At 48.3% G+C, this 22135-nt stretch overlaps 1 protein-coding gene across 7 annotated transcripts in view; it reads right to left on the bottom strand.

Annotated features, from left to right (window-relative positions):
- The window catches only part of BEND7 (BEN domain containing 7), a 73619-nt gene extending 57928 nt beyond the window's left edge, over positions 1 to 15691 (bottom strand). For 6 of the 7 annotated variants that reach the window (XM_024116422.3, XM_028495111.2, XM_028495110.2 and 3 more), the window contains exons 1-2: positions 15290 to 15691; positions 12935 to 13018 (exon numbers count right to left, since the gene is read on the bottom strand). In XM_024116422.3, coding sequence (XP_023972190.1) covers positions 12935 to 13018; positions 15290 to 15350 — 145 coding nt within the window. In that variant the 5' untranslated portion in view covers positions 15351 to 15691. The remainder of the gene's footprint in view (positions 1 to 12934; positions 13019 to 15289) is intronic. The other variant, XM_024116423.3, reaches the window with a different exon arrangement.
- Between the last annotated feature and the right edge of the window lie 6444 nt (positions 15692 to 22135).

Genomic DNA, 22135 nt, shown 5'->3' with positions numbered 1-22135 from the left:
CGCGCAGGCTCAGCGGCCACGGCTCACGGGCCCAGCCGCTCCGCGGCACGTGGGATCCTCCCGGACCGGGGCACGAACCCGCGTCCCCCGCATCGGCAGGCGGACGCGCAACCACTGCGCCACCAGGGAAGCCCAACTTTCTTTTGAAGCTCATTACAAGCCACGTATTTTTTTAAAGGAATTTGGACGTACTTAGGGGGGAAAGTGTTAAAGCTCCCATTTATGGAGCGCTTACTATGTAAAAGGCCCTCTGGCGAGCATGCTGCCTGCACTTAATCCTGATCACAAGCTAAGAGGTTCAGATGTTATGAATACATCTTACCCAGGAGAAAACAGAGGCTTTGAGTTTAGAAATTAGAGACCCACCACACTCCAAGGTCCGTGAGCCTCACTGCTCTATTAAGATGCTCGGGAAACTAACTAGCTGGATGGCACGAAGGGCTCCATCCACAAAACAGTCCCTCTGCGTGGCATCCAGGAAGCTGTTGTGACCCGCGCTGGGCGCTGTTTGAACTAGTCAGCACCTTAACCCCCTACTTATCTTAATACACATGGTGGAAACAATGAAACCTTTGGACCAAGCTATGTTTATGGAGTCCAACTTAGTTGTACTGTTTCAAACTACAAGAAGAAGGCTCAGACGTGTCCTATAAATTCAAAACATGGTTCATGTGAGTCCTGTGGGTTCTACAAAAGCCAAATATTTTAACTTGGAAAAAGCAGAATAAGAATTTTTTGTGTTCATGGTTCTGTGAAACATAAAGCAAAAGTCTTCGAAGGCTGACAATACACACAGGAAAAATATAACAAGATTGTAGATCGGGGGCTGCTTCCATTTTCCTAGAGTAGCATAACCAAAACCTTGCCTTCATTCACTATGAGAGAAAATGTTCATAATTTACTGTCTGGAAAGAGACAATCCTTTTCAATGTAATCTGAAATCTTGACCCTCTGCTCTACTGTACAGAAAACTCAAAAAGAATGCCAGTGCAGAAGTACACATCCCCCCTCCTGACTGAGATGTTAATTCACATATTTACACCATGGGTCAGTTAAGGATGAACAGGATTAAGGACTGGCGGTATTATATTTCTTCAGTCATTTAAATTTTCAAAAATATTCCAACTTAAATATACATGCTGTCGTACAGCTTCATCTTCAATGTAAATAATGTTTATGATGATGAAAATGGATCACATTCACGGCACCTTTCTCTTCCAAGAATCTCAAGAAACTCTGATGACTTTGGGCCCAAAGGCACCTGGAGGTTGGCAGCGGTCACCCTCCGTGAGAGAGGCCAAGGGGAAATCTCCAGGGGTGAGGCAGCCACAGCTTAAATCGGAGGCTTCCAAACTTTTTTGATTGTGATTCACAGCAAGAAAACCAAAGTTTCACGAATTTATCCTTCCTGCATGCAAGACACTCTGATATTTTCTATTTCTCTTCTTCTTCTTCTTCTCGTTCCTGTTGACAATCCGCTAAGGTGACTTCACCACGCACTTACAGGTCACGGCCGCTGCCTTAAATGCCAAGTCTCCCCGGGGCTCTCCGCACACTTCCTGGATCCCCCAGCCTCTCTCTGGTGCCAGCGACCATCTGTCTGTGGGAGCCCCGATCCCACTTCGGGGCTCCAGGCCCACATATCCAATTGCCCACTGGACGGCTCCACTTGCACATTTCAAGAGCAACCTTAAGATCACATCCAAAAATGTATTTTATGATGACTATCCCCGAGTCTTAATAAACAGCACCAACCCGCTGTCCAAGCCAGAAACCTGGGCCTCATTTCCCATCCCTCCCCTCACAGCCAATTAATCACTGAGTCCTGCTTATTGTGACTTCTACATTGCTCCTCAGTCCCTCCACCCTTCTCCCGTTACCACCTGACGGGGCCATGGCCAAAGCCTTCGGCGCTGCTCCCCGCCCAGCCACGTCCATCCCGAAGCCAGGGTGATCTTCCAGAAATGCAAACCGCACCACGTCGTGGGCTGCCTCGGTGGGATGCCGGCCGCCTGGGGATGGGGGCCGGCGCTTGCGCCGGGGGCTCCTCCAGCCCTGGCTCCTGCCACGTCTCGCCTTGTTCTAGACGGCGGCTCTGGGGTCTGACACACAGAGAATCACCTGGACCGCTGTGACAAAATACCAGCGCCCAGGCCTCACTTCAGGACAATTAATCCGAGTCCCATTAGCGACTGTCCTGGATGGCCAGAGGGCTCCCTGCACCAGCTCTAAGGAAGGTCTTCGGCTCTTGGGGCCCTGTCATTTCCTGGCCGACTCACAGCCTCGGCCCCATCCCCATACTTACTCTTCAGGTCTTTCTCTGCTTAAATGTCCTCTTCTCAAGGGTCACATCCCTTAACTCCCCAGGGGAGGTCCCCTGGTTCTGTGTTCCTGTCACACCCCAGTGGGCTGTCAAATCTCCTAGCCTGGCACCAGGGGTTGCTCAATAAAGACCCACCAATGGATACAGGAATGGGTTAATTCTAGTATCAGCTACGCTGGGCTGGGACGCTACCGTTGAGGAAAGCTGGGGCAAAAGAAACCCCAAAACACTACTGATGTACAAGGCGTAAACCAACACCTGCGGCATGTGTGACGGAAGTTCCCCCGGTTTCCGTGGGGCGTGGGGTTTGCCAAGATGAGGCCACTCGGTGCCTAGAGTCAATCGCGTCTTTTACGCAAGCTCTCCCAAGGGAACGCGTCTCATCCTCGGCGCCTTCCTAGTTTATCGAAGACGACAGACAGGGCACCGTTTCCCCCATTTCACAAAGGATAAGACTGAGTTACCCAAAATGACCAAAGGGAACCAGAGGGAGATGGATCAGGTCTGGGCCCCTCAGGGCTGCCCTGCTCCCTCTTTCAGGGCGGAGTTAAACAGCTCACAGCGCCGGCTAGAGCTCCCATTCCTGCAGCAACTGCTGCCCCACCATATTTCACACGATGCTTATTAAGGTGTCCATTAAAGTCTCGCTAGTAATTGAAAAAATTATATATGTGGGAGGAGAACGAGTTAATGTTCACAGAAGAACCTTTACTTTTGCACCTCCTGACTTCTTCCTTCCTAAGATGTGCCTTAACCTTGCGTTTCTGTGGGGTTCTGTACTTTATGTGTGGGTGTAAAGTCACGTTTGAGATACAAGTCCTTTAGCCATGCAAGCAAGCAACTTCGTAGGCTATTATGCTGCATCAACTTTTTCTGTAAAAATAAATTGTTCAGGATATTATTCCTGGAACAGAATAAATTCTTGGAATTACTGAGTAACTCATGTGCCATACCACTGTTCCAAGAACACATTACTTATTTTATCATGACAAAGTCAAGTTATTAATCTTCTGGCTTCCATTTCAACAATGAGAAATTCTGTGAGATGCACAGCAGACACCTGCATTACATTTCAGTTCAACTTTATATCATCCATAAACATCTCTGTTTTGGACACTTCGTCCAAACAAATGCTCACAGAATACTCTATGTAGCATTCAATTTTATGAAACTATAAAAGTTCCTTGCTGTTAATTACAGAGACAAACGTCTCATCACACATTTGGTTACCAGATAGCATAATTAGTTTTCTCCATTAACCTTTCAGATATAAAATTTGATTTCCAAGTTAAGAAAAAAAAAACACTGTAAAACCCTTGGAATTCAAATAACACAGTATCTATTTGTACATGCTGGGAAAAAAATGCAATACTAAGAAAACAATTTTATGGATTCTTATTGACAAGGATACTGATTGTCTGGAATCTCGAAAGAAAATCAGTCTAAACTTCTTAATGGTTTTAAAATATATGATCAAATATGCAGGCAATAAGCTGTCCTTTGTGCGGAAAGGAGGCACAGCAACCTGAACTTGAACGGAATGTGCCCTTTGATCTTTCTCTTCTCGGGACGGTGATGCAGCCGAACTGGTCCATCATAGCCTCTGTCATTTGTTATCCCCCTTCATACGGGCATCTGAGAGAGAACGGCGAGGGAAGGGCATCCAGTCTATGGCAGTGCGATAGTTTTTCTCCACTCAAAGCTGAAGGACCCCACATCCCTGGGCTGCTAAGGACCGCGCTCTGGCTCCCGTGTGCTGGGGGCAGTTCTGATGATCACGGTGACTGGGTGGCATCCTCCCGACCTTTATGTCTATTTATGCTCCCAACATTCAGAGGGTGAGATCTAGACCTCCTTCCACGCACAGGACAGTCCTGCCCAAGAAAACCGTCTCGGCTCAACAAACTGTCCCGCTCGGATCAGCTAATAACTGGCGGCAAACTACATTTTAACATGTCTTAACGTGGTCCTCATTCATTTATCCAAAACTAGCGATCGAGAGTCTACTTGGTGCCAGGTATTGTGCACTGGGAACACAGGAAGCTTGAAGTCTCGCCCTGCAGGAATTCAAGCTGAGACTCAAGCGGTCAACAGAGGATCTCACGGGCAAGGCAGTTAGTAGAGGTGATTGTAGGCAGGTGACCAGCAGAGCAGATGCCAAGCCCGCGGCACTGCAATATTCCAGGGGCACCTTCACACCGTGCAGCTTAAGCCTGCGAGGCCCCGGGGGCGGGGGCTGGGATACACACAAGGGCGTCCTATTCCCAAGTTAAACTTTAAAAGGGCGCCTGGGGGCTTCCTTGGCGGTCCAGTGCTTAAGGCTCCGCGCTTCCACTGCAGGGGGCGCAGGTTCGAGCCCTGGTCCAGGAACTAAGATCCCGCAAGTCCTGTGGCTCAGCCAAACATAAAGAAATAAATAAAAGGGGGCCTGCTGTTAACCTAGTAAGAAAGGGAAAAAAATGTGTAATGAAAAGTAACTGTTCCATTGTCGGGGTTAGTTATGTTTCTCCTGCCATGTGAGGTCCAGGTAGCTACAGAGGAGCACGTGTAGATTTTCACCTCGTGCAGCCAGGACGGGAGCTGGGAGGTAAAAGAGGTGAATGATAAAGCTTCAAGACGGCTGATCTCGCTACTTTATTTTTAATTTGAAATCGGGCTCCTGGCACATTCGCCAAGCATCCTTGGATGTTTGTGATGTGACCGGCGTGGTGCTGGGCGGTGGGGACACAGAGATGACCATGAGGGAGTTTCCAACCCGGGGGGGCGAGACAGAAGTAAACTGACAGTGCCTTCGCTTTGGTAGAGATGCTGTGGAAGGAGAGGGGAGGGGGAAATCAGAGAAGACTGCCTGGAGGAAGTCAACTTGGAGCCTTTAGGGATGAGAGAGCCAAGCAAAGCAAAGGGGGCATGGTGCAGGTGCGGGGTTGCCAGCAGAGGAGGTGGTCCGTGCAGCCACCAAGGTGAAGAGGTAAAGAGGGGAAGTGAAGCTGCTGCAGGAATGGGAAGTGGTTTGGGGGGCAGGGCAGTGTCAGGAATGAGCTTGAGGCAGGCAGGTGGCAGTTCGTGCAGGATCTTATCTGTCATCTGGGTCCTAATCTGAAAGCCAGACAGCCGGAGGTTCAGGCAAGGGGGCGATTCTCCAGGGGCCCTCCACGCGCCCCCTGCCTCAGTCACCACAGGTCCCGGCATGCATCCTGCTACTGCGCTAACATTCCTTCCCAGGTAGTGTTCTCGCCAATAATCTGTTACTTTCAAGAATAACAGACTTGTTGCATAAACGTCCTAGATCTATCTTCAACTTTGAGATGCAAAACACACTGTTCCGGAGCCTTTCTTTCACCTTATGGATGGCCGTGCTCTTTTCCTCCAAAAGGAAACATCCATATTCCCACGGGAAGCAGGGAGGCTAAACTGTTAAGACATCTTCTTAGATTCTGTCCCTCATGAAGATTTCTTTGTTTTAGTGATGCGGTCGTGATCGTTACTGGAAAAGCCAACTCTCACAACCCATCGCACGTTTCACTTATACTGCGGTTGCTGAAACACACCGAGCTCTTATGACAAACAGAAAGACAGGGGCGTGCAGTTGTGCGATGGGGTCGGGGCAGGGTACCCAAACGGGCCATTCACCAAAGTCTGCTGCTGCTTAATGCATGGATTTTCTTAAATCCAGGTAGGAAAACTTGCTGCAGGTGGAGCCCGAGAACCAGACAATCAGTTCTAAACATGGGCTTACAACCAGGACAGGACAGTCTTCTGCCCCTTTATAAAGGTGTGCCAAGATCACAGCAGAGTACGGAGCCAGCAGAACATATGTTATTTTTCAGTTTGGGTTTGCAACATGTCGCTGCTTTCATATGCGAGCTCCTCTCCTTTTTGGTCTTTTCTAGATTTGAAAAAAATATATATATTTCGAGCTGTCTCTCAGCCATCAACATCAGAAATCCCCAATCTCTACGCTAGTTTAGTACATGACCAAAGCTTCTTCGGTTAAATGAGGCATATCTTTGGCTCGCTAACTGTCTAAAATCTCAAGACGGTGGCATATTTTAAAGCAAATCTTCAGAGTCCTACGCAACCGTATCCAGTATACTCATGCAATGAGATAACGCAGATTTGAGTACCGATAATATGGGTACCTACTGTGATCAAATAAAATGCTGTGCTAAGTGGTCTAAAGGATTCAAGACAGAATCCAGGTCCCACTGGCTCTGTGATCCTCCAACGTATATGAGGAGAGATGGGGCAAAAAAGACCACAGTTCAACGCGGGAAGTGTCCGGGGTGACCTGGAGCACAGCAAAGGCACATACAAAAATGAGGAAGTACTGGGCAGTCCATGGTAAGGGCCATAGGAGAGCGGTGTTCCTGTCTAGTGCTGAGGTGTCCAAGAAGAAAGCATAACCTCTAAGTCAGAGGAGAAGGGAGAAGGGGATAAAAATAAGAATACAGCATTTTCTAGTTTGAAAAAGTGTTTCACCATATAGGACGTCCTGCATGCTGTCGGGGCATCTGATGAGGGGCTCAGGACCACCACCAGTATTGCATTACGGAAGATAAAGGCAACCCAGGACCACCACCAGTATTGCATTACGGAAGATAAAGGAAACCCTCAAGAGTCTTGTCCGAGGTGTGCTGAACTGTTAACCTGAGATTCCAGCTGGGGTTTTCCGACCTTGGTGGATGTTAAACAAACCTTAGTTCCTTTCTTCCTAAATGGGTCCCAGGCTTCCCTGCGCCCAAGCCTCTGGCTGCCCCCTTTCCTTCTACCTGTGGTGGGGCCCCCTTTCTCACCTGCAAGTCCTACTTTGCCGGGGGGGCAATTGGGTTCCAGGGAGGTAAGTTACATCAAAGTCCAAGATGGTGATGCAGATTAGGGGCAGACTGTGGATACTCAAGACTCAGGTAAGGGATTTCACCTTGGCCCTAGAATCCATGAGAAGGCAGTTAAGTCTCTGAGCAGGGGCGAGAATAATGAATTACATACTAAGATCATCAGCTCGTGTGGGCAGGAGGGGACGGGGAGGACAGGCCGCTCCAGCTTAAGGAAAAGAGGACAGAACTAGATGGCAAAGCACCCGATTTATTTATTTATTTTTTTTAATTAATTTTTTTTTTTTTTGCTGTACGCGGGCCTCTCACTGCTGTGGCCTCTCCCGCTGCGGAGCGCAGGCTCCGGACGCGCAGGCTCAGCGGCCGTGGCTCACGGGCCCAGCCGCTCCGCGGCACGTGGGATCTTCCCGGACCGGGGCACGAACCCGCGTCCCCTGCATCGGCAGGCGGACTCTCAACCACTGCCCCACCAGGGAAGCCCCCCAAAAAGTAAATTTTTGAAAATGTTATTGATGAGGTTGCTTTCGTTAAAGGCACGGCATGTGGGATCTTCCCGGACCGGGGCACGAACCCGCGTCCCCTGCATCGGCAGGCGGACTCTCAACCGCTGCGCCACCAGGGAAGCCCAAAGCACCCGATTTAAAGCGGGGCCAGCTACTAATTCCTGTGTGACCTCGGGCAAGTCACTGTCATCTCTGCGCTCAGCTTCCCATTTGTCTAAGGGACATAACACCTACCTCATGGTGTGGTTATGATATTAACTCAGTGATTAATGGAAGGATGAGACAGGCCTAGCAGCAAAAGCTCCAGAACTTCAGGCAATAAAGTAAGTGCTCTCCAAGGACAACGAAGTCTGCACCCACAGCTACAGAAGCACATGTACTTATGTGCACTTATATTGAAAGAAGCCCTCAGTGTTTAGGTCTCCTCAAGAGGCTCTCAAATTTGACATTGCTTGCTCTTGTTTTTGAAGCCATTTTTGGACCCACGGTAGAACCAGATATACTTTCAGTGCCGCAGGAATTCTCGGAAACCATCTGGACAAGAGGCTTTTACACAGTGATGAGGGCACCCTGACAGTTCTGCAGAGGCCGGCAGAGGAGAGTGGGACATGGGGCAAGGTGCTCTGGGCTTCTTCTGCCTGCTCCTGGCTGCCCCACTCCCCTTCCACTTCTGTACATATCGGGGTCCCAGCCAGGAGTTCATTGGAACGAGCCTTTCCCGTGGTTAAGGGCACGGTTTTGGAGACAGACAGACCCTGGTTTGTATCCTGGTTCTGTCACTGAGTTACTTTGTGAAATCCTCAAGTTCCTCGTCTGTGAAGTGGAAATAATATCTTTTATGGGACAAATAATGGGATAACAAAGTTCTTAGCATGGGGACTCCCGGGGAGGTCCAGTAGTTAGGACTCGGTGCTTTCACTGCCGCCGTGGCCCCGGGTTCAATCCCTGACCAGGGAGCTAAGATCCTGCAAGCCGTGCAGTGCGGCCAAAAAAACCCCAAAAACAAAGTTCTTAGCGTGGTACCTGCCACACAGCAAACTCGATGAATGACACCTACTCTTGTTGGCTGCATTTCTAACCCAAAGAGAATTTCGAGACTCTGGGGACCCTGGTAGAGGCCGCTGTCATCAAGAAAGCCATTGAAAAGAGACTCAAAGTGTCAGCGATCTAGACCCTGCTCACTTGGCTTGGCTACTGCACCCTGAGCTTCATCTTCTGAAAGTTGTGTCACAGACTGAATATTAAAAAGAACAACTAGCTAGACCAGGGCCTGACACATAATTGGAGTGCAGTAAATATCTGAATGAATAAATGGACCAGACACCTGAAAAACCGACATGTTTCATGTTTATCTATTATAATAGTAAATCTAGAACAAAAGCCAAATATAAAAGATTTTATGGAATGTTTGGATTACAGTTATGAATAGTAAGTTCACTGTCTCATTAAAATTCTTCCTACAAGTGCCTTGCTGCCAGCTGAGGTCTCTCTGATGATCCTTGGGATTTGCCTGGCTCAACCAGACGGAGGCGAAAGACCTTTGGACAGGAGACCTGGGTTTCCTCCAGGTTCTGCTACTTACGAGCAAGTCACTCAACTCTTGAGCTTCAGTTTCTTCCTCTGGGGAACGGGAATAACAACACCGCCCGGGCTACCGCACGGGGCCGCTGTGAAAGTCACGGAATGACAGATGCGCCAGCGCCGTCCAAACTACCAAGTGCAGCTGGCACTAAAAGTCCGATGACAGTGATGCTCAGCCCTCTGCCGAGACTCACATCACCCCTCCCCCCGGATCGTCTCCGACTCCCCTCTGCCCATCCCCGAGCCTCCCCTAGGTCAAGATCTCCCCCTTCCAGAACTTTCCACGCGACCCGGAATGTGATCCTTCCCTTCCAGCTCTGCTTCTGCTCATTGCCCTGAAGGTTCACATTTGTGATTTATCACGCACACACGCTGTGCATGCTGTGGGGTGTTTCCAGCTCAGGTGGACCTGCGTGGGGTCCCGGCTATGGCGCTTGTCCCTTGGGAGACCTGTGGCAGCCCACCTGACACCTCTAAGTCTCATCTACAGAACAGGGATGGTGATAACCCTCGCAGATTTGCTCCGAGGAGTAAATGAGATCCTTCACGTCAAGTACGCGACTCAGTGCCGGGCACAGAGCGAGCGGCACTCAGGCCACCGCAGCCGTTACGGCCGCCTGAACTTTGCTCCTTCCCTGGGTCCTGAATTTGCCCTATCACCCCAACTGGATTTCAATCCTTGAGAGCAGGGTCCCTGTCCTATCTTTCCCCTGACCCCACTGCCACTCTAGAAAAGTGCTGAGTTCGCCACCTATTCTCAAAAAAACAACTGTTGAATTGATCAAAACGAATTAAGTTGTTTTTCTCCAAAACAGTGACCCAATCTTTACAGTGGCCCATCACGGCCAACTTGACAAAGCCAACGTCCACAGGGTAAAGTAACCTCTTCGGATCCTGTTATCAAGTTAAAAATGTGTGCGGGGGCTTCCCTGGTGGCGCAGTGGCTGAGAGTCCGCCTGCCGATGCAGGGGACGCGGGTTCGCGCCCCGGTCCGGGAGGATCCCACGTGCCGCGGAGCGGCTGGGCCCGTGAGCCACGGCCGCTGAGCCTGCGCGTCGGAGCCTGTGCTCCGCAGCGGGAGGGGCCGCAACAGTGAGAGGCCCGTGTACCGAAAAAAAAAAATGTGTGAGGAACGCCCAAAGCGCTCAGCCAAGCCCTTCACACCACTGAGCTATCCTACCTCGCTGGATGTGCTGCATGAATCAACAGCCTGAAAATACTCCGCGGAAATTGATTTGAGGTGGGAACCTCTGCCAGATTCTGGAGCGTTCCCTTTCCCTGAGACATGAACTGTAATCTCATAGGCGCAGATAGTATCAAAGATGACACATATGTACGTTTGAGCACAGAAAATCCCATACAGCGTCCCGAGGGCCATGTTTGAGGAACGCGTTATAGGTGAAACAGTTCTGCTGTTTTGCTAACAAACTCCCTTGGATGTCACAGACCTCACGCAGAATTCTACGCCATAATGAGTAACATTATGGGTAGACTCAAGCCATTTACGAAGCAAACGTGATTTACATTTGTGACTAAGAACTACTAGCTAAATAAAAGTCCACTTTATTACACCGTCAACAACAGAATTCTGATTCTCATACGCTATCAGTAACTATTCTCAATTACTCTAGAAATCAGGTTTGCGTCATCACTTGCTCTTCCACTTTTTTTTTTTTTTCCCAAACTGACCTGAAGGTCACAAAAGAGAAATGTTCTCTGGGAACCATATCACACTTTTCCCAGAATGAGCGGAAGACTGAGAATAACCCAGGCATTTTCATGCTGGTCCATCTTTTGTCTCTTGATGTCAGAGGCCTCCCTGACCAACAACTGAGAAACTTATCCCAAGCCTGGCCTTTCACTGATGCTCTCTTATCTTCCTGGACTCGAGCTAGGAAAAACAAAGCCAGGCCTGCCCAGTGCTGAGTTTACCTTTTACCGAATTCCGAGCGCTAGCATCTTCCTGCTCTGCATCCTTCACTCTCTCGTACCCAGAATCTACCTACTGTATAGCGCCCTCACCATTTTCCAAGTAGGGAGCAGAAAGGGGGGAAAAGCCTGATTTGTCGGAGATGAACAAGGATGTGATGTTCTTTTTTATGATAAATGTACGTTTTTCTACTAATAGGCAAGTTCTTCATTTCAAATGGTTAGATCGAGTGGTGCTTTGATATACAGAATTCCAACCCATCAAGTTTAGGGAACTGAAAATACAGGATTCTGAGTAAGTTGAAGGAACTGAAGAGAGTACAATCCAGGAATATCCTCCTGCTGGCTCTTAGCGTTTCGCTTGACTGCGAACGTTTTGGGTTTTAGACCTCTGAACAGTAAACAGGTGCTAAGAACAGTGCTGGCCTCAGCCATGCTCTCTGCCTGGATGGAAAGATTCGCGTGCCTTTGGTGCTTGCTTGTGGAAGAAATGCCATTATTTCCCTCCTCTTTTACCTCTGCTCATTCTCTGTTTGACTCCTTGGTCCTTTGCAACCCACCCTTTCTCTTCCACAAAGCAAAAGAGTGAGAACCCCCCACTGCCTGGCTTCCTCGTTGTTTTAATTGGCAGTACACTGGGTCTGAGCACACATCCTGCTTCCTTAAGACCTATCAACTCTCCCCAGAGATACGGCTATTCTGGCCCTTGCTTTCAATGGCTCTTGCCAGGACCGTCTCCCGTGTTCTGTTTCCTCGTGTGCGGCACCCAGCTCTCATCCTGCCCCTGGGGCTCGAGGAGGTATTGGGGATGGGCCAGGTGAAGGCCAAGCACCATGATGTACCCTCCACTCCAACCTCACGGGTACTTCGTTCTTCGCGGCAAAATCCTAAGTCGTTTAACTTTTGGCTCATGGCCTGCAAATGACAAACTGCACAGGCAAGGCCCCTCAGGCACAGTATGTGCACCAAAAACCACACTTGGAAAGAGAGGCACCATCTTGGGGGACCTACTCATCCATCACGCAGCTACTCTTGTCAGACGGCCTCCAAGATGCTGCTTTGCTCTGCCCGGCCCTGGGGTGAGCTGGGGAGGCGGGTGGGGGAGCAAAGCCTGGCTCTTCTCTCTGACCACTGATGCTGGTGTGAAACGAACACAAAGCCAGACAGATGAGGAGTGGCTCCGTGACCGCGAGTCCTATCAAGAGGTGGTTCGGCGGACAATCACACTTTTCTTTTCCTTCCGCTTTTTGGCTGGAGAGTTAATTTAATTTTGTCATGGCAGGATTAGCGACCAGGCCACAGAGGTGAAGGGACATCATCGTCAGACAGCATATTAATCCTCTATCCCACCCAAGGCAGAGGCAGAACCAAACAAATAGCAGCTTCTTGGAAATTGAATTTCTGTTACCCAGATGTCAAAGATGTAATACCCCCATTACACAGACTACTGCCAGTGCAGATGCAACGCAAATGGGGTGAACGCAGCGCCGCAAAACCGCGCGGTCAGCATCTGGCTCTGGGTGTGAGTGATAATTAGCGCTGTGTGTAGACACTAATAAACATTTATGTCTGAAATTACAACTTTTAGCAATGTTAATAAGGGATACATTGGCAATCTGTAAAACAAAAGGTCTTGAAAAGAATGTCATACATTAAGCAATGGCAGACGTTTCCCATCCTGGCACAATCTTTTTTTTTTTTTCCTTCTCTCTAATTGCAAATGGCCATGCTGTTTTGCTGAGAAATTAATTGACATAAGAACCTACCTAAAAAAATGGGTTGTGTCTCTTTGGCCTCCCCATTAACATCGGTGCTGAATTCTGAGATCTTATAGACCTCCTGGTGATAATCTGGAGTAAGAAGACAATGAAAAATTAGAATTCTAGTGACCTTCAAGATATGAATAAGCAAGAAAGGCTAGCATCTCGTTATATATAGTAGGTATAAGCTATACTTTAATTTGTAAATATAATTTTCGAGAACTCAGTTAATCACAGAACTTGTAGTCCCTGGTCATCCATACAACTTTGCTGACTCTGGAGAAGTACGCAGACTTGAAATTATTACTTCGACTTCAGAAAACGGCTCTGCTTGATCACACAGTTTTCGCAGGAAATTTGGCCCACAGATGCCCATTACATACGAGGCTTCTTCTCTTCCAAATGACAAGTATGTTTACAAGGAATAGAAAGAACCTTGCCCAATCATAGGCCAGGGGAAGACGCCAAATTTATCTCTACAACCCACTTTCATGAGTAGATGAGTAGTGTGCTTTAGAGTTACCTGGTACTCTCCGTTTACCCAGAAAAACCCCAGCCTTTGAGCAGCTTACAGGCAAGCACACATGAAAAATACTGATTTGTTATTTCAGGCATAGTATAATTTGGATAAGAAAGTGAGTCTTGCGTTCAGCTACTGCACTTTAATATGCAACCGTTTATGTTCTAAAAATGCACCTGCAGAGCAGAGAGAAAAATCAGACCCATAATTTTTTTTAAAAAAGGAAAAAAAACAAACTTGCTATGTCAGTCAAACTTTAAGACACAGTATTTTACAAGCTTCTCTATAGAGGCTACTGTGCTTTGGCAGTTGTCTGTTTCCAAAAAGTAGGATCGCTTAGGCAAGAAACTAGACTAGGTTCCCTTGTTAACAGCGATTCCCTTTTTGGGGCCTTAGACCTCCCAGGACAAGGTCTACAAAACTCCTCTCACTTTTAAGATAAAGTAGAAGGTTCCCTGAGGTCATAAATAAGAAAGCAGCCTACATTCCAGAATGAATCAGATAGACCAACAGGCCAGTCAAATATGGAGGGACTTTTAAAGGACAAATGACTGAGCGATCAACACTGCTAGGGGAAAAAATGTACGTAGAGACAAGGAAGAGCCAAATATTTTGAATACGTAAACCTACTTCAGGCTTTTTTCATTAAACAGTATCCGAGCTCAATAGGAGGAAACAGGAGTAGATCTCCAAAATGTCTACAATCAAACCATTTTCAGAGTAACCCAAAGCAGGCTTTACTGAATTTGCATCATAGTTAGCTCAGCTTAGCTGGAAATTGCAATCGCCCTCTAATTTTTCATCAGCTTACATGGGACTTCTCCAGGTTGTTAACACAATCGCCTTGCTCGCTGCTCTGATGCCCATGCTAGATAAAACAACAGAGGACCAAAGTGGACAGGTTCTCTGGTTTGGTTCTGACTTCAAGCTGATTCAAAAGCGATACTTAAACAGGACCAGTCTAAACTCAGTATTGGGACTTGTGACATGATGGGGAGAAAAAAGTCACCTGCCTCTGATTTAAGGTGACACGATGCATTTTGATAGACACATTTTTACGTCTGCCCTTAAGTTCTCATCGTTTTTCGAAGTCACATCAGGAAAAACAGGGACTCTTAACAAGTCACTGACCACAGGCAGGATTATTCAACTTTCCCCTCGCCTGATGAAATAAACCCAAGCCCAGAGACTGCGGTGCACACCTGTTAAATCGTCAGGGGTCGGCTGGATTTTTTTTTTTTTTTTTTAATGATACTTACCTGACGGGTAAGTGATCTATTCGAAAACACCTTTCCAGGCCAAAGAACGTACCCAGAAAAGATGCTGAATGTCAACAATTCTTATTTGGGCTTTTGGACACCTAATGAGCGTTTTTCTCCGTCTTCCAAACGCCACCAGCACCTTTCTTCCTCCTCTTTGGGGGTTGGAAAACACACCGACCCCCAACCCACCACAAGCCCTGGTCCGGGTTGGTGTCCGCACGGCCTTATGGAGAAGCGTCCTCCCCCACCCCGCCGCCGAGCCACAGGAGTGGAATACCAAAGAAGGCTCTCCGCGCCCCAAGTGTCATTGTTTGCTAATTTCCTGATGTGCCCTCCGACTTGTTTACGCGGAATCACATCCTGCCTCCCCCCCGCACAACTTTCCTCGCCGCCCGCAGTGGGCGGCCGCAGCCCCCCCTCGGGAGGGGGCCGGGGGGTCCCGGGAGCCCCGGCACCCGGGGGGTTGGCTGCGCGGCCCGGGCGACGGGCAAGGGGCCGGGGGCGGTTTACGCGGCGCCAAGTCCTCTCGCTCCGCCGCCCGCACGCCCCCCGCCCGGCCCAGCCCGGCCCGCCGCTTACCTCGGCTCACCAGTTTGAAGCTCTGGGATTTCCTGCTCCGCTTCCTCTCCGAGAACTCCATGGTGCGGCGCGCAGGCGGGCGGGCAGGGCAGGGCAGGGGCTGCGGCCGGGAGCGGCCGGCCGGAGGGACGGAGGGAGCGGCGGCCGAGGCGGCGGCGGCGGCGCTGGCTCCTGTCACCCGGCAGCGGGAGCGCGGGGACCTAGGTCCGTCTCTTGGATCCGCAGGGGGGAGGCACAGGCAAGGGAAAAACCACTCGAACCCGCCGGGGGCTGCGGCCGGCGGAGCCCGGCGGGAGGCGCTCTCCCGGGAGAAGTTGCCCCCTCCTGGCCGCCGCTCAGCGCGCCCCCCGACCCCGGCTCATCCCCGGCTGCGGGGCGAGACGCCGCCGGAGCCGAACTTTCCGTTGGGGAGCGAGTAGTTGGGGGCGGGGAGGGCGGGCCGGGGCTGCCGGCGCCCTGGGCGCTCGCCGCGGGCCGGCCTGGGCGCAGCTCAGGACGCGGCGGCGGCGGCGGCGGCGGCGAGCGCGGCCCCGGGGACGCGGCGGGCGGGCCGGCGGCGGCGGCGGCGGGGTGCCAGCCGGGTCGGGGCGCTGACCGCCCCCGCGGGAGGAGGGGCGCCGGGAGGAGGCGGCGCCGCCGGGACCCCGGGGCCACCTGCTGGCGGAGCGCGGCTGCCGCCATCCCCGGGGACCCGGGCCGCCGCCACCCACCGGCCTGGCCTCGAGGAGGAGCCGGAGGCCGCGGCGCGGCGCTTTCGGCCCGGCCGGCCGGCCCTCCCGTCCCCCCAGGACCGAGGGCCCTGCCCGGCGCGGGGGTCCGGACGCCGGCGCCGCGGGGGTCGGCGAGTCGGGGCGCGGCTGCGCGGGGGGCCCGGCTCCGGGCCCCCCCGAGCTCGCCTGCGTCTCCTCGCCGCTCCCCGGGGCCGATCTCGTTCTCAACAGCGCTGGGTGTCGGGGACCCTCCTGGCCAGCCCACTCCTCGCCTTGGGATTCCGGGTGTGCGAGGGCCGGACTCACTGGTTTCAGGCAAGTTTTAGGGGAGAAAAAAAAAAAATCAACCGAAACCCAAAAACTTACCCATCTGCACTCTGCAAGGAAAAGAGATTTTAGAATTGACTGATGAGCCGAGTATGGAAAAGAGTGAGCTTCAGTTCTTTACCCCAATACGAGGAGGGTTGTAGGAAGATCGGGAGTTATGTTCAAGGAGAGAACTTGAAATGGGGGCTTTGGGGAGGGTGGAAGGGGTGAGCGGTGCGACGTCAGGGGGTGCCCGAGCGCTCTGCTGACTCTTAGGGAAGAAATGGCCAAGGCAGGTGCAGAGAGCTCTGCCTTTTCATGTGACAATGCCAGAATAATTGGCGGAAACCGAAAGCTTGTATTAGTTTTATACAATATTCTTTTCTAGGGAGCTAAGAGCACACCATTGCTTTCTCACAACAACTTTATCGTGGGAATGGAAGAGAATTCTATACCACCTGGGACTGGCGGGACAGAAATGTGATCTGACAAGCTTAAAAGTACCGCCACCAAACTGATCATCTCTAGACCAGAACACAAAGAGAGTAAAGAGATGGACAACCCGTCTAGCACTGTGACAAGTTCAGGCGGCCTCAAAAGAGTAGAGAGGAATAAGGGGAAAGGGTGTGTTGATAAGTGTGGTAACAGGTTCCACTGCGAGTCTCGCTCAAATGAGGAGACAGCAACCTGAGTAAACATATACACACCAGGAAATTAAATCAAGGAACAAGGTAACCCAGCAACGAGTGGAAGCAGAGCCCGGTATGCCTTCTGAGGTCTTATGTTAGGTGGCCGGTATGTGGCAAGTGGGGAGGCTGGTTATACCTGGCTTGGAGGCGAGAAAGAGGACCGTTCACTGAGTTCGCTAAAGCAAACCCTTAAACAAGAGGTTCTTTACTTTTGTGGTCACTGTCTCCTTGGAGATTATGTTCAGAGCTCAGGGCCTTTTCCAAGAAAATACGTGCAGGACAAAATTTTGTATAGATTTTTTTGGAGTTCTAAAAGGTGGCAGAAGGGATTAACGTGATAACAAGGGTTGATCAACTACCCTATTTGGTTCTCTACCATTTTTTTCCCCTCTTTCTTTAAAACCAAACACCTAAAGATGTTTTGAAGATTTCTAAAGAAACAACGCGTATGAGGCTGCTCCCTGGGCTGGGACCCTTTCTTTCTTTTTTTGTAATGCATTTAAAAATGTTATTCCAGGAATTCCCTGGTGGCACAGTGGTTAAAAATCCACCTGCCAAGGCAGGGGACACGGGTTCGAGCCCTGGTCCGGGAAGATCCCACATGCCATGGAGCAGCTAAGCCCGTGCACCACAGCTACCGAGCCTGCGCTCTAGAGCCCGCGAGCCACAACTACTGAGCCCACGCACTACACCTACTGAAGCCCGCGTGTCTAGAGCCCGTGCTCTGCAACAAGAGAAGCCACTGCAATGAGAAGCCCACGCACCGCAACGAGGAGTAGCCGCCTCTCGCTGCAACTAGAGAAAGCCCGCGTGCAGCACCAAAGACCCAATGCAGCTAAAGATAAACAAATAAAAACAAACAAACAAACAAAAATGTTATCCCAGAAGCCACAAGGCTGAGCACTCTACTGATTGAGGAACGTTTAGGATCGTTCATGCCTTAGAGCATACAATGAGATTTTTATTATGCTTAAGTTATGAGAAAATCATTGAAGGTGACATACCAGGAAGCACATCCCTAGTGGGATATTAACAACTTAGCATTTTCAGTTCAAGTGGGATATGAATTCCATTTGCTTAAGAAAATAATTTTGATACAGCTAAGAAAAAGTGTTTCATTGTGATAATGTTTTAAAATAATGATCGTTCTCCTTGACCTTTTTTCCTGGCTCAACAAAAATGGTCTGTGAGCAAGTTGGTCTCCAGAGGCCATAGGTCAGGCCTGTCCTATTAACATGTAGAGAAAATCAACAAATATTTGTTTATTCTCCACCATGCCTTTATATAACAAAAAGGTATATATTCATAATTAGCATTAAGTTAAGATTAATTATGATGTTTAACTAGAAAGAGATTGCTTCAAGTGGTAGGTAATAGTTGCTTGGGCTGCCATAACAAAATACAATAGATGGGGTGGTTTCAAAAATTGAAATTTACTTTCTCATAGTTCTGAAGGCTAGAAGTCCCAGATCAAGGTCTGGCAGGGTCAGTTCCTAGTGAGGGCTCTCTTCCTGGCATGGAGATGGCCGCCTTCTTGCAGTGACCTCACACGGTGGAGAGAAAGACAGCTCTTATCTCTTCCTTTCCTTATAAGAACAGTAATCCCATCATCAGTGCCCCACCCTCATGACCTCATCTAAATCTAATTACCTCCCAAAGGCCCCACCACTCAATACCATCACATTTGGGGGCTGGGGCTTCAACATAAGAGTTCAGGGACAGGGGACACAGTTCAGTTTGTAGCAGTATTGTTTTGGGTTAATTGAATATACTTTTTGTCTTGGGGTGTTCTGGGTAGTCCTGTAGGAGATGTACTAAGGTCACGTCTCTGTTTCAATAGTTCAAGTTTCCCCAAAGGTTTTAGAACCGCAGGTTTACATATTATTAAAGCTCAGGGAAAACTGGTCAAATATTCCATGACTTCAGGTAGACCAAATATCATATGACCATTCTAAAACTCAGTTGATTATAAAGATTAAATGTAGGTTTTAATCTCTGACATAAGACAGGTAATTTGGCCAGAGAACATTTAAGCGATCTTAACCCTAATTTTTAAAACTCCATTTCTGAAAACTCTGTCCTGAGAGGAATAGCATTATGAAGATCTCCATCTTTATTTACAGCCCTGCTGGCCAATAGCAATATAATGCAAGCCATAAATGGAATTTAAAGTTTTGTAGTAGCCACATTTTTAAAAAGTAAACAGATTAAATTTATTTGAATAATATCTTATTTAACCCAGTATATTAGACATAATATCATTTTGACATGTAATCAATATAAAAATATCAATGAGATAGTTTACATTCTTTTTCTGTGTACACTGTCTTGAAAATGTTGTGTATTTTACACTTAGAGGACAAACCAATTCAGGCTGGCCAAATTCAAGTATTTAATAGCTACATACGGCCAGTGGTACCGCATTAGGCGGCTCAGATTTAGAGGAATTATATGATTTCAACCATGCTGTGTACATAGATATGACTACACCTGGTTATTGTTTAACCCTCAAAAAGAAGCAGATAAGCAGGATGGTATTAGGGCTTGAGGCTGTTTATAAATCTTTGATTGGAGTCTCTGGAGTTGAAAATCCTGTAGGTAGATTCTGAATCCTTCAGGAAGATTTAATAAGTATTAACTTTTCATTTTATGATGATCACCCTTCAGAAGGGTCATAGAAAGAATAAGAGGCGGCCCTCCTTGAGCCTCAGTTTATCAATTTGTTGCTGGCATAACTCAAGTTTCCACTTTCATTTACTTTATGGGTTTAGCGACTGTAACTTAAAAGACAGGAGGTAGTATCTGTAAGAGATTACTTAAGTGAAAATGAGATCTTGGAATGTGTCACCCAAAATGTTACCTTATATTTATATGAGGCTTCTCTTATAGGAACTCAAGAATACTTACACATTATCTAATGCTCTTAATTGCTATAGGAGGTTGGTAGATATTAATATTGCAATTTTGCAAATGAGGAAAATCAGTTTTCATAAGACCATTTTTTAGTGAAACTCAAATGCCATACCGGTTTCCTGACTCTTAAATGTGATACGTTAACCTTACTACCTTTCTGCCATTTCTTTAAGAGAAAAATTTAATGTTCTTTTTTATTAAGATCTAACTTATGTACAGTAAAGAACATGCCTCTTAAGTGTACACCTCAATCAATTTCTTTTGCTTCCATCTACATCCGTATAACCGCCCTCCCTCCAGGTTAAGATCTAGAACACTTCCAGCACACCAGTCAGCTCCCCTGTGGGAGCTGCTCCCCTCCCAGCAGATAACCCTTACAAGGACGCCACAAGTCTAACCTCTACCACTATAGCTTGGTTTCACGTGTTCTTGAACTTCATAAAAATGGCATCGTACAGTGTGTACCATTTTGTGTCAGGCTTCTTTTGTTCAACATTAGGTCTGTGAGGTTCATTTCTGTTGTTGGGTACAGTAGGAGTTCATTCTTTTTCTTTGCTCTATATTAGTTCATTATATAAACATACCGCAAATTTTTATCCATTCTACTCTTGATGGATATTCTTGTACATTTCGGTTTGTGTCTTTTGGTGGACATAAGCAAATGTTATCTTGTGTATATGTTCATGAGTGGCATTTCTGAATTATAGTATATATATATATATGTTTGGCTTTAGTAGGTGTTGTAAAATAGTTTTCCTAAGTAGTTGTACCAATTTGCACTCTCACCAGCAGTGTATGAGAGTGCTAGCTGTCTCTTATCTTCACCAACACTTGGTATTATCAGGGTGTAGTGGTATACCATTGTCTCATTGGGATTTTAACTTGCAGTGACATTAAGCACATTTTCATGTGCTTGTCGGTCATTTGGACATCCTCTTCTGTGATGGGCCTGTTCAAGACTTTTGGCCATTTAAAACTTTTTGAGTTGTTGGTCTTTTTCATTAATTTGAAGGAGTTCTTTCTATATTCTGGATATAAATCCTTTGTAGAATATTTATATTACAAGTGTCTTCTAATCTGTAGCTTGTATTTTCATTCTGAATGTTCTTAACATTCTGAAATTTAATGAAAGTGGGTTTACAGTTGACCCTTGAACAACTCAGGGGTTAGGGGCGCTGACCCTCGGCGCAGTCAAAAATCTGAATGTAATTTATAGTCCGCTTTCTGTATATGCAGTTCCTCCTTATCTGTGGTTCCTCTACATCAGAGGTTCTGCAACCGAGGATTTAACCAACTGTGGGTCATGCAGTACTGTAACACTTACTACTGGAAGAAATCCAAGTACAGTATAAGTGGAGCCGTGCTGTTAAAATCAGTGTTGCTCAAGGATCAACTGTATAGATCTTTTTATATCACATTAAGAAATTATTTTCTAGGGAATTCCCCGGTGGTCCAGTGGTAAGGACTGCGTACTTTCACTGCTGAGGGTGTGGGTTCGATCCCAGGTTGGGGAACTAAGATCCTGCAAGCTGCGTGGCACGGCCAAAAAAAAAGAAAAAGAAATTATTTTCTATATGCATGCTTTTCTTTTAAACTTGAATTTGTCAATATATTCGTTTCCTGAGGCTGCTGTAACAAATTACCACAAACTTGGTGGCTTAGAATTGTGGTAATTTGTTCTCTCACAGTTCTGGGGGCCACAAGTCAGAAATCCACCCCACTGGGCCAAAATTCAGGTGGCAGCAGGGCTGTGCTCCCTCCAGAGGCTCTGGAGGGGAACTTTTCTTGGCCTCTTTCTGGGCTTTGCCTCCCTAGCTTCTGGAGGCTGCAGGCATTCCTTCACTTGTGGCCGCATCCCTGCAGTCTCTGCCTCTATCTTCGTGACACCTTCTCTGTGTGTGAAGTCTCACCCTGCCTGTCTCTCTCTTTTTTTAAAAAATAAATTTATTATTTTATTTTATTTTTGGCTGCATTGGGTCTTCGTTGCTGCACGTGGGCTTTCTCTAGTTGTGGCGATCGGGGGGCTACTCTTCGTTGTGGTGCGCTGGCTTCTCATTGCAGTGGCTTCTCTTGTTGCAGAGCACGGGATCTAGGCGTGTGGGCTTCAGTAGTTGCGGCACTTGGGCTCAGTAGTTGTGGCTCACGGGCTCTAGAGCGCAGGCTCAGTAGTTGTGGTGCATGGGCTTAGTTGCTCCACTGCATGTGGGATCTTCCCGGACCAGGGCTTG

The sequence above is a fragment of the Physeter macrocephalus genome, chromosome 11 (assembly GCF_002837175.3).
Source record: "Physeter macrocephalus isolate SW-GA chromosome 11, ASM283717v5, whole genome shotgun sequence".
Classification (NCBI taxonomy): domain Eukaryota; kingdom Metazoa; phylum Chordata; class Mammalia; order Artiodactyla; family Physeteridae; genus Physeter; species Physeter macrocephalus.
The sequence above is the reverse complement of the archived record's forward strand: the minus strand, read 5'-3'. Positions and strand labels throughout refer to the sequence as shown.